The 15,389-nt window shown below is 48.4% G+C and overlaps 2 protein-coding genes across 7 annotated transcripts in view; one reads left to right on the top strand and one right to left on the bottom strand.

Moving 5' to 3' along the window:
- LOC110396350 (two pore calcium channel protein 1-like) lies at nucleotides 150-14,863 on the bottom strand. Of its 3 annotated transcripts, XM_021391965.1 has the most exons (20): nucleotides 14,733-14,863; nucleotides 13,900-13,982; nucleotides 12,716-12,852; nucleotides 12,415-12,529; nucleotides 11,744-11,872; nucleotides 11,382-11,498; nucleotides 10,184-10,302; nucleotides 9,903-10,004; nucleotides 8,536-8,662; nucleotides 7,352-7,553; nucleotides 6,582-6,726; nucleotides 4,766-4,951; nucleotides 4,294-4,358; nucleotides 3,937-4,024; nucleotides 3,573-3,642; nucleotides 2,774-2,993; nucleotides 2,407-2,497; nucleotides 1,956-2,069; nucleotides 1,444-1,565; nucleotides 150-685 (listed from the first exon to the last, which is right to left on the bottom strand). In XM_021391965.1, exons 4-20 carry the CDS (start codon nucleotides 12,499-12,501, stop codon nucleotides 540-542), a joined length of 2,130 nt encoding a protein of 709 aa, XP_021247640.1. In that variant the 5' UTR covers nucleotides 12,502-12,529; nucleotides 12,716-12,852; nucleotides 13,900-13,982; nucleotides 14,733-14,863; the 3' UTR covers nucleotides 150-539. The 3 variants fall into 3 exon arrangements, with proteins under 3 accessions (XP_021247640.1, XP_021247639.1, XP_021247637.1); XM_021391964.1 differs by lacking the exon at nucleotides 12,716-12,852; XM_021391962.1 differs by lacking the exons at nucleotides 12,716-12,852; nucleotides 14,733-14,863 and adding an exon at nucleotides 14,134-14,284.
- The window catches only part of NPHP1 (nephrocystin 1), a 20,009-nt gene continuing 19,455 nt past the window's right edge, over nucleotides 14,836-15,389 (top strand). For all 4 annotated transcript variants that reach the window (XM_021391969.1, XM_021391968.1, XM_021391967.1 and 1 more), the window contains exons 1-2: nucleotides 14,836-14,971; nucleotides 15,046-15,110. In XM_021391969.1, the coding sequence (XP_021247644.1) occupies nucleotides 14,903-14,971; nucleotides 15,046-15,110 (134 nt within the window). In that variant the 5' untranslated portion in view covers nucleotides 14,836-14,902. The remainder of the gene's footprint in view (nucleotides 14,972-15,045; nucleotides 15,111-15,389) is intronic.

Here is a 15,389-nt window from a genome sequence, read left to right as displayed (position 1 = left end):
TGTCTTTAGCTCTCAGGTGCAATAGTAACCTGTTACTGCTGAACACAGGCCACGGTCAAGGGCTCTGTGTATGTTAGCAGTTCATCACACAGCATAACCAGCCACCTCCATCATCAAACAATAATGGATGTTAATCATTAACTGCTAAATTTAATGTACTAACAGGAACTGTTTAATGCAGCTTACTTTGCTCCATATATGCATATAAAAGTGCTGTAATACAAGATTCCAGTTATAAGGAATAGGTATTTCATAACATATTGAATACTGCACTTGACTTGCACAGTCAGATACACAAACGCTCCCTCTGCTCTCCCCTGAGAGCACTTCCAGTTTCAACATTTATGTGAGACTTTACATGAGATAAAGCTCCTTTACATGACAATGCCACTTCCAGCATCAGCTGCCCCTTCAGCTGTTTAATCTCCTCCACGATGTACCTGACCACAGTGACTGAAGGCAGCCAGCCAGAAAACATGCTGGAGACCTGTGCAGCTGAGGATTAGCTCCTCCTTGTCGACCACTGTTTCTGCCCCGAGTTACACAGCTCTTTCAGAAGTAAGATCACCAGGTACAGCAGCAGTAGGGGACAAGTTTAAGATCTCTTCAAAAGAAGGGCCTTCATCTTCAAGAGGTATCTCTGCCTCAAACATACGCTGAAGCAGAGCATCAACTGTCCTGTACCCTGGAGGTGGACAAAGAGTCACTGTAAACATTTGCGCCTGTTTTTCCAGCATAAGTTAGATAGCACCTACCTTAACAGAGCTCTTACTCAAAGGCTGCGCCCCCTGTTTTACACTACAGAGGCAAAAAACCAAATGCCTCAATTGATATTTACTGGTATTGTATTCCATGTGCTTTCCAGCACTTACAGCACTTGTAAAGAATAGACTCTTATTTTAAATATTCAGATACTTATATTTCCACATTCCCTTCAATGTATTTGTGATCCCAGCCAGCTGGGAAACTGAGAAGCATGGGTTAGGGGAACTGCTAAGGTACAGCAAGAAATTTAGTGGAAGAAAAATTAGGCATTAAAGCTAGAGGAAAGGAGCAGATAGTCACCCCATGATCTAAGCCAGGAGGAGTGTGGAGTGCATGCAGGAAGGAGAGAATTGGAAGACAGGCTTCTCGGCAACAGCAGGACCTCAGCCACCAAGGCAGCGTCTCCACAGACTGGCTACTGAAGACAAGCAAGCACTGTAAGAGAGAGCTCCAGAAGTAAAAAGAAACAGCAAACAGAATCCACAGTTCTCTACACATCTCTAGCTGAGTTTTAGCTGCTTTCCTTGAGCCATAAAAGCAGAAGTGCTTGGGAACTTCCTCAGAAAATAGGGCAACTAACAGGGACAGTTCAGAGCCTTGGCCTCTTAAGCAAAGAAAAAAAAAAAACATTTTCAGCAGTCACCACACCTCTGAAAGAGCCTGTAGTGCAACACTTACGTTTGGAGGCAATTTTAAACACCAATCCTTTAGCTGGCTGTGTCTTTGTTCCACCTTCCCCCTCAAGGTCATTGTCAGCATCCTCCATGTTATCAAGGAGTTGTTCATCCTGGAGCGCCTCCCTGCACAAGAAAGACCAGAAATTATCCTAAAGGGGCCCACGTGTACACAGCAGCAGTGGATTCTCTTGGACAAGGCAAGCATCACAGTCATGCTGTTAGTCTCCAGCATCTCTCCAGCCCCTGGATGACAGTCTAAGGCCAGAAAAGCTCAGTGAGGCAGACACTTGACCGTGCTCCCACCTCCAAGTGGAAAGCAAGTAACTTTCCGCTACCATCCCTAGACCAAGACCTTTATGGTCACGACAGATTAGCAAGGTCTTTGTGACACAGAAGAGGAGTCTCAGTTCACAGCCAGGGATGGAAGGAAGCATTCTCCTGCAGTCCCACTGCCCTCACTGGAGTTGCCAAGCCAACCACATCCAGCACTATTTTTTAAGGTGGCTTGCTTACTCTTGAACTCCCATTCCCAGCTCCTGGATTTTCTGCTCGATGGCTGTCTCCACTTCACTCTTCTCTAGGGAGTACTCCACAAAGAAAGCTTCCAAGATGAATGACACAAAAATGCTGAAAGAAATGAGAAGCAGAATTACATAGCAGCTTTTCCTTACTGGAATCCCTCCAGCTTTGGGCATCAACTACCCTCATTAAACAGGCTCACGGCCCAGCTCTGGGGATGGAGGGCTATGGCAGTGTCTGCTGGAGATGAGCTCTAAGGCAGAGCACCAATGCAGCACTCAGTGGAGTTAAGAATAGATGCAAGAGGCTCTTCAAAGAGAGCAGAAGGATTTGTGTCAAGGCAGCACACCATGCATGAACCTGGGATTGTCAACACTGCCCTGGCAGAGGTCAGAAGCCCTCCTCACTCTACTAAGGATAAGAGAAAACCAAAAAAAAAACTTACTTGACAATAATTATAACCATCACAATGTGGAAGGCAATGAAATAAAGCTTTGCAGGCTGAGCAGTCACGTTGGCAAATCCATTGGCAAAGAGTATAATGGGAATTAAGGGCAAGACTGCTAAAGGAGAAGATCTTGCTTTACAGTAGTGCTAAGGGAGGAACCAAATAATGCTTCCTAGCAGTAGCATTCAGGAGGAAGAGAGGAACAAGTACTGCGCAGGGAACATCCCTCTGTTTTGGGATGACACTAAGTGCATGGGTACATCCAATTCAAGGGAAAAAAAAAAACAAAAAACAGGGCTTGGGGGGAGGGGAAACACAGTTCACCAAATTCTAGTTTGTACATTCCACTGCAAACAAAGGATATCATGCCACTGATTGACTACAGTAAGCTCCATCAGAACAATGAAGGAAGATGCAAAGTTGTTGAAGTTGTTCTTGCAGTACTTTCCACGGGCAAACAAAGAATCCTTCAGAGCTGGGTTTCCACATTCCAAGGCATAAGGAGCATTTGAGTTTGCAGGGAAGAACTGGATTTTCCCATGGAATAACTCCATACCAATTATAGCAAATATACAGTACACAACCTGGGAAGAGAAACACCATTAAAGGCTTCTCCAGTGAACAGGAAAACCATAGCAGATTTAAAGGCTCCAGACTTTAGTTTTTTGTTTTTTTTTAAACCAATACAACAATCTGCTGAGGAGAAGCATAGTCTAAGAGATCCAGCCCCCTCAAAAGCAGTTACTTTGACTTATTCCTGCCTAGAACTGCAGGCCAAATACACAAGTGAAACATTCTCAAATCCTAAGAGGAAAATCTATTTTTAAGAAGTGATTTTAGAAAACAGTGTTCTCATTCAGCTTCTTGCTGAAATCATAATTTGATTCCTTACAGTACCTGTAGCCCAGGCTGCATGGAACATCTTTGCTGCCCCGTGGAGGACATAAGGTCCTGGCAGTCTTTGATCTGGCAGCTAGCAGTAAGCCAACCCCTTTGCACATGTGAAGATGTGCCATAACTAAGAATCAAACGTACACTTACAGTTTCAGTGGCCCAATGCCCAAACATTTGCATTTATCCTCTTGAAAACCAGATGTGTATGAGACTTAAAACACACTCCTGCTAAACTGAATGCTTTGAGCTAAGATACCAGGTTTTCTTACCAGAGTCAGCCCTCCAAATGTCAGCATGGTTGGTACGATGTTTATCAGTGTGTTCATGATGACTCGGAACCTACAGCAAATGATAGATGATAACACCTACTGTGGGAAGGCTTTTTTTTTTTTAAAGCTCATGCTTACTTATTACATCCCATCCAGCATGAGCTCCCCACATGTCCTTATTTATTGCTGCAGAGAAGCTGCAGCAGCTGGGTTCATCCCAGGCAAGTCGAGACAAGGCCTTGGGATGTTTTACTGAGTTGCCACGATCAATATAAAGCAGCCCCATGAGGCAGCTTAGTGCACTGTTTCCACTAGCCTGATCCAGCTTGCCCCACAAACATCTCTATCCCATTCTGTTCATCACCTTTGAATGCTGTCAACGATCCTTATCAGCCTGAGGACCCTTAATATGAAGACAATGTCCAGGATCTGTTGACTGTTATACTTGGTGGCTGGGAAAAGAAAGAAAATTTTCTTCTGAAAAATAAGCAGGTAAGTGTAAATATAAAGCACATTCTTACGTTTGTAAGAGTTATGTCCTTGTTAAACACTTCAAAAAACCACAGGTAGTCATTAGTGGAAAAAAAAACTTGGTTCTTAGAAACCCTACAGGAATGCCATCACCCTGCCAAAAAGCCTCCCAAGACTAAGATGATGTCAAAAGACAACTCAAAACCACCGAGTTTCCCAGATGCATGCAGGCTGCTTAAGCTGCACTTACTCGACTTCAGGGTGGTATTGAGTATCGTTGCAGTCAGGGCAGCAAAGATGATGAGGGTATCAAACCTAGCATGAGGGAAGGCAGTGCTGTTAGATTTGTGGGCAACACAGAATGGGCACTTAAGCTCCCACAGGACATACATGAGAGGAAGAAGGGTCGCTACTTCTGTGTGGCAGACAGCCCTGCTTCATCTCAAAATTATTTGCAAGGGAGGAAGATGGGAAAGCTTTGTTTAGCAAAATACTTTCTCCTGCCCAGCCACTACTTTCATACACTGCAGTCACATTTGCCTGGAGCTAGCAGAGGGGCAGAGAACAGTAGTATTTTAGACAGGAAAGAGTACACTATCCTCTCATGCATGAACTTATGTTCCGGGATGCAGTTAAAATAAGTTGTCTCTGGAAGCCTCTCCCCTCAGACTTTCATTCCTTCACAAGCTGAAGGCAAAGATCTCACCATAATGCTCACTCACCAGTTCCAGAACTGATTTTTGCCAAAGAATGCCCTTGGTTCGTACGTGTATACTTTCAGGAGTATCTCAATTATGTATAAAGCAAGGAAGACCCACTCTGCATAAGAAATATAAGGGCTTTCCTCATCCAGGGCAATGAAGATCGCATTTATTAGAATGATCACATCGTAAGTCCAAACAAATCCCCTGCAAGCAGAGAGAAAAAACAACACAAAAACAGTCAGCTCACCACTCTCAAGAAGGTAAAAATTAGTTACTTCAGGAGTTCTCTTCCTCCTCCCTCTGACATTATGATTTAGGTAACTATCCATCAGCTTCTGCAAAACCTGAGAGTTTTGGGAAGTTACTTTAGAGTTTAGTTTTACTCTTTAAGTCTAACACAGAAAATAGCCTTGAAGGTACACCGCTGTCAGTACTTTCAGTATTAAGCTCTCAGAAACTCATTACAACTGAACTTCCACCAAGTGAAGCAGCATTTATCAAGCAGAAGGACTGGACAAGTGAGACAGAAGTCCATAAATGAAGCTGGGAGGAGATGGGTACATACTACAATCAGAGGGAATTGAATAAGCTGGGAAAGTAGATGGAGAGAAGTCTCATCATGTTCAAACATAAATGCAGAGTCCTGCTGGTGGGGAAAACAGGGAGGAAGGCACCTGGGCAGACTGGGGATGGACCAACTGAAAAGTAGCTCTGCAGAGGACCTAGCTGGTGGTGCATGGAGGGGTGTCTTGGTTGACTAGCTGAACATGAGCCAGCAATGCACCCTGGTGGCAATGGTTACCAACAGCATCCTCAGCTACCTCAGCAGAAGTGTTGTGAACAGGTCAAAGGATGTGACTTCTTCCCCTCACGAATGCTGAAGGCCATGTCTGGAGTGTTGTGGCCAGACCTGGGCTTCCCAGCATGAAAGACTGGAACATACTGGAGCCAGTACAGCAAAGGGGCATGGAAAACAATTAAAAAATAGAATAACCTGACACAATGTTGAGAGACCTGGTAATGTTCGGCCTGAAGGAGAGAAAGGTTGGGGAGGAGAGTCTTAATGTGTATAAATACCTGATGGGAGGGTGTAGAGAAGATGGAGCCAGACTCTTCTCAGTGGTATCCAGTGAAAGCACAAGAGGCAATAGGCACAAATTGAAATACAGGAAGTTCCAATGAAACAAAAAAGCTTCTTCCCCCTTCTTTTTGATCATCCTCAGTTTTAAACACTGGAACAGGTTGCACAGAGGTTGTGGAATCTTTCCTTGCAAATATTCAAAACTCAAATGGACACAGCCTTGAGTAACCTACTCTATCTGACCCTCCTTGGAGCAGGGAGGTTACACCAGACATCTCTAGGAGTCCCTTCCAATCTCAATAACTCCTGCATTGCTGGGAAGACTCTGATGTGAAGCAGAGCACAGCAGTAACTTAGTAAGAGCTGATGAAACAATGCAATGCAGCTTTACAGCAGAGAATGCTGACTTAAGATCGTCACCTTTCAGTGACGCCTTTAGTCTGGTCCTTCTAGGCAGGCCATAAAGCGCTCCCTGCTTTCAGGGAAAACTATTTATATACAGCACCTGTAGGAGAACAAGTGGGACTGGAAGAGATGCAGAGCCACCAATGGCCAAGTCTACTTTCTCCAGACCTAGCAAAGGTAAGCTAAAAGCAGTTAATCAACATAACATTTCTGAAAGCAGAACCCCTAGTTTGCCTGAATGTCGCTGCACTTTTCATCATGACACCCAGAAGAGCATTTACTTAGAATAGTACTGCTCTGCAGTGCTTTGCATGTTAGGAGCTGCTTGCTCCACCAGTACAGACTTACCTGTGCCTAACCACGCTGCGCAGGAACTGACTCACTGCTGACTTGTATACACGAGGCATCCACCGCCCCAGTGGATGGCTGCGTATTTTCAGGGTAATCACCTGGATGTTGAGTAGATCTGCCAGCTGTACAAAGGACTTCTTGTCTGTAGCAGGGAGACAGCACTAAACATCAGTCCACTGTCATTTAAAAATGGCTCTGACTGGCAAACCTACATGCATGTAAGCTATAGCAGTCTTGACTTGATACCTCTACAGCCAGCAAAGCACAAGCCTGAAGAGGTATCTGCCACAAAACAGGTAGAATTCAGTGCTCAAGCAGTTCCTCTGCTCCACTCCTGACAGACTGGCTCTAGCAAGGCCAACAATCAACAAAAACCCTTAATGATCTAAGATGATGAGACTGACCCATCTCTCCCAGTATTCTGTCTCCAAACAACACAGAGCAAGTGGCTCCAAAAGAACGTGTGGGAAGCCACGTTATTTGGAGGAACTTGCTAACAAGGGAAGTTGTCCTTGTCCTGTGCTGAGAACAGGAAGAACTCTTCTTCATAGGGAACTTGGCCCCATGACAAGTGGCCATGAAGAACTGCCCACAGCATACGGTGCAGACACAAAGAACAGCCTTTCAGGACTTGAGTAATCTGGAGAGGGAAGTAAGCCCCTCTCTATCCATTACATACCATGAGCCCCAGCGGCACAACCCTTGAACCAGGCTCCTGACCCCAGGCTCCTCCCCATTCCCCAAGCACAGTGGGCCCCACTGCTCACCTATGAAACCCTTCTGCTCATCATCCGAGATGCGTAGCAGCAACTCTCTGTGGGAGTTGCTGATATCAGGAGCCACCAGCTTGACAAGCTGCTTCCACTGGGCTTCTCTAACCACAAACTGCGTTCCCTCCTCTTCCTTCAGGAGGTTGAAGGCCTCTATCATCTTGCGGCGCTTCATGTAAGCAAGCGTACGGATCTCATTCTAGAAAGAATGCCAAGATTCAGGCAGCTTCAGTCACCCTTCCCCCTTCTTTATCTTACTTCCCTAGCACAGATTTGCAAAAGGAACAAATTTGGAGTGATACTAGACACGATGCACACAGTTGATGGGGTGATGAGAAATGCTATTTAACAGGCAACCACGGGCCTCTGGATTGCTTACTGTTGGGAGATGCATTGAAACAAACGGAAGGGAAGACAAAGGATAGTATCTAACAGGAAGGAGATGAGGCAATATCTTTCAGAGATCACAGGATCTGCATGCCTGCAGGTCACAGAAGCAAAGAGGATACGTCCACACGTTTGCCATCTATAAGGGAATACCGCTGACATTGGGGTGGAGATCCTTTTCTGTATGGGATTACAAGCAGGCTAAAGAACCTTATAACCCTAGGAGACTAGCCTTGGGAAAAACCTGGCAGGCTCCTTACTGGGAAAGAGTCAATCCTCTCGTGGGGCACCCAGGAACCTCCAGCTCTCACCCTTTGATTGCACCTATTCAAACTGTGCCTATTCAGCTGGTGCAGGAGCAGCAAGAGTTCAGATTTACTTCAACCTTCCTGTACATTTCCCTTGCTGTAAGAGTCCATGCAGTGGCAGAAGCGTGCTGTGTACTTATAGCCAACAGAAAACAGTCTGCATAGAAATAGTGGTTTTCTTTGCTAGAACTAATCCTCTAACAGAGATGTGCCTCCTACCTGTTTCAACTTTGCGCAAACACACCAGCATAAATCAAAATGAAATACTCTAGAATTAGCAGTAACCCCCTTGATACGGAAAGCAAACTTGTCCTTTTTATTTGCAGAAAACCAGTATAGGCTGGAAGTTGTATGTTTGTTCAGGGGAAGCTGTTCACCTTCTCCACATTTCACGGAAGCCTCCCAAGGGAAAGCCAGATGCCTCCATGCAAGGTTACACAGAACAGCAGGCAGTTGCTGACCACAATTCACCCCTCCACTTATTACCTTCAGATGTTTTTTGTAGTTGTTATACACAACAGCCAGGAAGAGAGACATGAAGATATAAGTGTTGACGATGACAAAGGCAATGAAGAACAGGGCATACCATGAGCTGAAGTCAAATGCTGGCATCCTAGAGGAAAGAGAGATTACTTGCTGAGCAGACAGACAGGGAAATAAACAAAACAAAACCATCTTCCAGATGAACTGCAAAATGTTCTGGATAGCCAGGTAAGACTCATCCTGGAGGGAGAAAAGGAAAAACCAAGAACCTCTGTATATCAGTTGAGTTATGAAAGTTTAATTCCACTAAGTTTGTGTTTAACCAGTCCCTCTTTGATATGATGCAGAAAAGAAAGCACAGAGATTAAACTTCTGTCAACGTGGCTAAATTTAGAAGCACAGAGTCTTGAGGTGAGGTCTCAGTCACACTGGTGAGTTACTGGCTTCAGGGCCCCTCACTGCACTTCTGCTTAGGTTCCCTAGAACAATCTGTATTTCACCTCTGAAATACCTGGGGTCCCTATAACACTCCAGTTCTGTTCAGTACATCTCCAGCACACAAATGAGAGTCCCACTCTGCTCTCAATCCCATCTTCCCTGATGAAATGGTAGCAGCTACAATCAAATGAGGATCAGAAGTCCAAGCCTCTCCTAAGTTCAACACAGCTGTGCAAGTTATGACAGTCTGCATACACATCCCCACAAACTTTATGAGAGAGGAGACATCCAGTCACTAGAGCACACTCTTCCTCTTCATGAAAAGGTTCTAATCAAAGAGCTAAGGGACTCGTCTCTTAGGTTTATGCCTTACTCAGCTGATGGATCTTTTGGAAAGCTTTACTTTCAATGCATCTTTTAGAGAAGCCCTCCCAACCTGTGGGGTCAGACCTCAGACTGTGGATCAGAGGCTATCTATAAAATAGATGGGTAATAATTCGTGAAACTCCTACAAGCTGGTGAAGTGAGAGCCCCGTTTCCACTCTGGAAGACACTGCTTTGCAAAACAGTACCGTTTAACCTGAGACCCTGCCACGATACGCAAAAGACAATGCTCAGATAGCTAAGTGTGAGTGCTCACACATAGCTGTTGCACCAAAATGCTTCCTGGTTACCTGGTGCCAGAGGGATAGGAAGCTGAGGAAAATACAGTGGCAGAACAAGCAGAGTTTATTTCAGGGGTTATTAGTATTAGAAGACTCTTCCCTGCTCCCCACTCTCCCCCACATCCCCCAAATGGCCTAGTAAGTGATGTCATCTGCCACAGATGCTGATCACAGCTTTTATCACAACACAGAGTTGTTATTTCTCCCACCGCTAGGAGCAGGACACCAGCATTCACAATACAAGGACTGCAAGCTCAGCATACATACATGACATCCGGGCTGTTTGCGGTCGTCACCAACACATAGAGGTCAAACACAGTTTCTAGGTAGTCTCTAAAATATGGCAAGCCTTCTGCTGTCTGGAGGTTCCTAGGAAGAAGGCAACAACCTGGCATTAAGCACAGAGATCACATGCCCCACTCCAAGAACTACTTGGTATTTAGTAGAAGTCACCAGGAGTGGCCAGACCCCTTCTGCTCAAGAGGAATCACAGCCATCCATCCCCCCCATGCTCTGAGCAACAATGAAAACAAAAAATATTTACACACCTCTCACCAAACAACTTCAGAGCCATGAGGGAGAACATCAGAAGGCTAAACATGAAGAGCAAGAAGACGTAGGTGATCTCTGGCAGTGTATTGCGAATGCTGCGGAAGGCTCTTCGAATCTGTCAGGGACAAAGAAAGTGTTTAGAGCCAAAGCAGTACTCGCTTTTCCTGTCACCATCCTATCAGGACAGAACACCTACACAGGGACAGGCAAGCACAGTGGGACACAGGGCCTCATCTGTTGCCTGGAAGGAAGGATTCTGACTGAGCAAGTCCTTCCTGCTCTTGCATAGGTTTGCCTGGGAGAATGAAGAGCAAAGCCCTGGTACTCAGGCAAACCTGTGCAAGAATACCAGGGCTTTCCTTTGATTCATTCTCCCAGTTTACGCTGCACCATGAACTCAGGCAAGGGACAGACAGCCCTGTGGTGCCACTGAAGTGCTCTTGCTCCAAAGGACTGGTCAGAGACAGGAGTCTGTCACTCCAGGACACCGAACATGCTCCAAACTTGAGAGTTCAGCTGCTCCCTCCTGCAGGCCTCCACAGCACAACAGTTTATTTATTTGCAAATCTGGACAGAATAGTCTTGAGTAGCAGGGCAAAGATCTCCCTGTGACAGCAGGGACCAGAGTCCAAATCATCCATCTGCACTACAAGTTTGGAGAACTGTGCAACACTTGTGCTTGTTTGCCTAGGAGACTTCCAGAAATAAGTAACCTGGCCCCAGACTCAGGGAGAAACAGTTCTCTTGTACTTACTGCTGCTTGTGTTTCTTTCTTCTGATAACTGCTTGCAAACAGAGATTGGTCTTCCATACAGGCTGAAGGAATCACAGCCTGTAGGCTGAGCTTATGAGAAACGTTGCTCTTTCTCTACGCAGCATTAGTCTTTTAACAAAGATGACATGACAGCACCACATATGGCAAAACGCTCTGGTTTCAGTCTCAATTGTGCTCAGGGCTCTGGACAGCAGCAACCCAGTCCACAGGCACAGTAAGATTGTTTGTAGTACTTGGCACTATGCCCACGCAGCATCCCTGAGAATGCACCCCTTTTCACCACCTCAAAGTCTTGCTCCAGGTCAACTCAAGAGAAATTCACTTTGAGGAGTCTGAATTCTGCTATTTCTGCCTAAAATATTCTACTATTTTCCCTTGGTTCTCAGAAAGCAGCACTCCCCACTAGACCCATTCCCTACCTGGCGACTCTCTGCAAAGTTGACCAGGAAGATGGGCCTCACAATTCTTGACCATCGAATACTCTTTATATTGTATATCCTGAGGGCCCCATATATGGCCAAGTCAGTCAGAGATAGCTGTAGAAGAGAGAGGATGAAAAATCCACAGAAACAAGGTTGGAAACATGTATGAGCTAATCCAGTTGTCTTCACCATCTAGACAAGCCAGATGCACACACAACACGTCTGTGAGAACAGGCTGATGTGCCAATTGGTTTGGCCGTGGCCCTTATGCAGCAGACCCCAGAAAAGACACAGGAGGAACAAAAAGCTGCCTCCACATTGCCCAGCTCAACCCTTGTGGCTCCCTAGACCTCACTCACCAGGATTGCAACCATGATGCAGATGTTCTTGGTATCCTTCCAAAATACATTACGACGCGTGATTTTTGCAAAATGCATCAGTCGGCCAAAGAACACCAGAAGGCACAACACCTCCACTACAGAAGTGGCCTGCAGACAGAAAAGGAACTTGGGTCAGGACTAACAAGAGCAATGCTAGTCCTCTTCATACAGAGAAGAATTCTCAGGCTGAGGTGCATGCAAGAAAAAAAAAAAAAGGGGTCCATACAAAAGTTTTGTCAGTGAGTTTTGCTGCTGGCTGTTCTACAGGCTCACGGCAATAGTTCTAGGCTTCCTTTTGTGAAATTCCCTGCTGAGTGCAGGTTAGAGCCAGTAACTTTTTATTTGGTTAGGATTTAAGGAGTACACCTGCCAAACACTGGTGCAGAAAAAAATAAAGACTGAAAGTGTGGAAGGGAGCAATGTGACACTGCCTAATCACATCAGCCATTGTGGATGCCCACAGTGACAGCTGGACTGTATCCAGTTGCTATGCCCATTGTTGTCCCCATTCCAGCATATGGGAATTATGAATAGGAAGTTCAGCAGCAACCACCTCCTTATACCTTGATAAGGTGTCTCAAGCATGAAACGCTCTGCTGAGCAACACAATGGTAGTTGCATTATCACTTCTGCACTGCCTGGAAACTCACCAGGAAAGGGAGTGGATACACAGCAGGTTCTTCAAATACTGCAAGGGAGAGGTTGAGAAAGATGAAGAAGTAGGTGGCTGTTCGCATAAACCAGTGGTTATAGAGATAATAAAGCCTGTAGAGAGAAGGCAGCAGCACTGTAAGTAAGCGGTTCAGTGTACGTACTCATGTGTTCAGTAAGTCTGTCTTGGAAAAACAGCACAAACTTCCCAAACAGTAAAGGAAGAAGGGTACAGCAGCATAGATAGAACAGGGAAGTGTTCAAAAGTTTTTGTCAGAGTAAGCTTTTCTATATACATACACAAGTCAAGAAGTATTCTGTCCACTTCAGCAAAGGCTTTGATGACTGCTGATATTAACCATGAACACATCCAAGCTCTGTCTCTCACAGGAGGCTTTGATCAACAGCATGCAACAGTGGCTCCTTTTGGAGCACATCTACAGGAAGAGCACAGGTTTCCTCTGCTAATATATAGGCTGCCAGTGTTGCCAGGTAATCATGTCACCTGCCTGGTGAATCTCCCCAGACAGAGGTACAAGGTACAACATGGATGACACAACATTATGTCCTTAACAACAGCACTAAGACCCCACCACGTAAAACCTGCTCATTTCAGCTATTCAGAGTTAACATTCTTGGGCAGTACAAATCTCTTGAAGGTTCATCAGCTAAGCCTCAGGGAATTAAAGACGTGACCGATGTTGTACCAGCACTTAACTGGGAGACTCAATACTGCAGGCAAAATCGCTTTGGGTTTTGGGAATTTCACTTACCTGACTGCCAATTAACAAGCTTTTAATGACATCTTGCCTCTAGCAGCTGCTGCTGTTGCTAAAAAGCACCTGAGCAGACACCACAAGCTCCTAGGATTAGCTGAAGCATTTGGTGCACATGGGGTTGTTGCCACCATCACCAAGCCAGCTGGCACAGGGCTGTTCTCCTACCCAGCTACCAGAACCCTGCCACTCATACCCCACGCAGTCACCTTCCAGCACCACTTTCCATGCAGGCAAGCACTGAGCTGCCCATATCCATTATCTCTGCTAGCACTACAGCTTCCTTTTGGTTTTTACCTCCAGAAAAAGAAGGAAAAAAAAGTTTCATTTGTCTTCCTATAAGATGCATTGAGTTGTATTTAACACACACATTACAGCTAAACCCAGCCCTTTACATCCCACCCAAGAAGACTCCTCACCATCCCACCTCCACCAGCCTCACAGCCACCAGACAGCTCAGCACAGCTCTGCAGACACGGGCTGGCTCTCCCTAACAGAGAACTACTGAGGTTGGAATAGACCTCTGAGATCACCAAGTCCAACCCCAACCCACCCCCACTGACCATGCCCCTCAGTGCCACATCCCCACGGCTCCGCAACACCTCCCTGGGCAGCCTGTGCCAGCGCCTCACCGCTCTGTCTGAGAAGGAACTTGCCCCAGCCCCCCACGGGCCGCCTGCAGGAGCAGAGCCCTGCGGACCCCCTTACCTGACAGCCTCGGGGGAAGTCTTAAAAGGAATATTTCTGTTGTACTGCGCATCAGAGACGAACGCTGCTGCCAGCAGGAGCTCCTGGGGAAGGGGGAGAAACGCGGGTCAGCGGGTGCCGGGGGGCGAGGGAGATACCCCAGGAAGGACCCGCCCCCCGACCCAAAGGCGGAGACGGAGCACACGCTGCCCTCGCGCTCCCTGCCACCTCCCCAGCCCGAGGCGAGGGCGCTACCTGCGAAGCAGCCTCAGCCATGGCCAGGGAGACGCTTCACCCCTCCCGCCGGCCCCGCGGCATTTAACGGGCCCGCCCCCGCCGGCGGAAGCGGGAGGCGGAGGAGGAGGGGCCGGGCCGGGCCGTGCCGCGCACATCCCCGTGCTCCCGATGGCGCTGGAGGCGCTGAGGCCGCGCACCGTACGCTGGGCGCTGCTGGCCGCCTTCGCCGCCGGCGTGCTGGTGGGCTGGCAGGCCGCCCGCGCCCGCCGCCGCTTCCTCCGCTGGCGACAGAGCCGCCTGCAGCGCCGCCTGGACGCCGCCCGGGAGCAGCTGGAGGCGGCCTGAGCCCGGCACCGCCGTCCTCTCCGCCGCCGTCCTCTCCTCTCCCCTCCCCGCGTGGGCCGCCCTCGGCTCCGTGTCGCCGTGCGTCGGAGCGCCGCGTCTCCGCCGCTTGGCGATGCCCGGGGATGATCCAGCGGCCAGAACCGATCGCACCGCGACCGTTCCCGGGCACTTCCATCGCCCCGATCGGTGAGGACACGGCGCGGGGACACGCGTAACGAGCGGCGGATCTCGTCACGACAGAACGCGAGTGGGAAGGACCGCGCGGGGCTGACCGAGCGGCGCGCGCTGGCGGCGCGAACGAGAGCATTAAAGCATTGCTTGTGCTTCGGACTCGCACTGTGTTCTTACACCCCACCCGCACGCGGACCCCGGGCCCGACGCGCGCGGTGCTCCCGGAAGTGACGTCATTCCCGAGCGCCGCGCAGCCCGTTGCCTAGCGACCATGACGGGGCGGCGGGCGCGCGGCCCGCTGCAGCGAGTGCAGCGACAGAGCCGGGAGCTGCTGGCGCAGGTACCGGCACCGGCAGCCGCTCCGCCGCTGGGCGGTCCCCTCCGGCAGCTGACGGCGCCTCTCGTGTGTTGCAGGTGGAGGCGCTGCGGGCAGAGAGCGCGGGCGCGGCCGTCGGGCGGCGGGAGGCCTTGAGGCAGAGGTGAGGCGGTGCCTGCGGGGCGCGGGCTGCGGCCTTACCCACAGCCCGGAGCGTCGCCGGTGTGAGCAGCGGTCGCGCACGGGCTCGGTGCTGGAGATGGTTTGAAGGGACCTTAACGATCATTGAGCTCCAGCCCTTCTGCCGTGAGCTGGCTGCCCCTCACTGGCTGCCCCTCACCTGATCCGGCTGTCCAGGGCTCCAAACAACCGTGGGCACCACCAGGGATGGGGCACCCTCAGTCTTCCGGGCAGCCTGTGCCAGTCTCACAGCCTCTGAGTG

The sequence above is a fragment of the Numida meleagris genome, chromosome 3, assembly GCF_002078875.1.
Source record: "Numida meleagris isolate 19003 breed g44 Domestic line chromosome 3, NumMel1.0, whole genome shotgun sequence".
In the NCBI taxonomy this organism is placed as follows: Eukaryota; Metazoa; Chordata; class Aves; order Galliformes; family Numididae; genus Numida; species Numida meleagris.
This window is presented reverse-complemented; position numbering and strand designations above follow the sequence as displayed.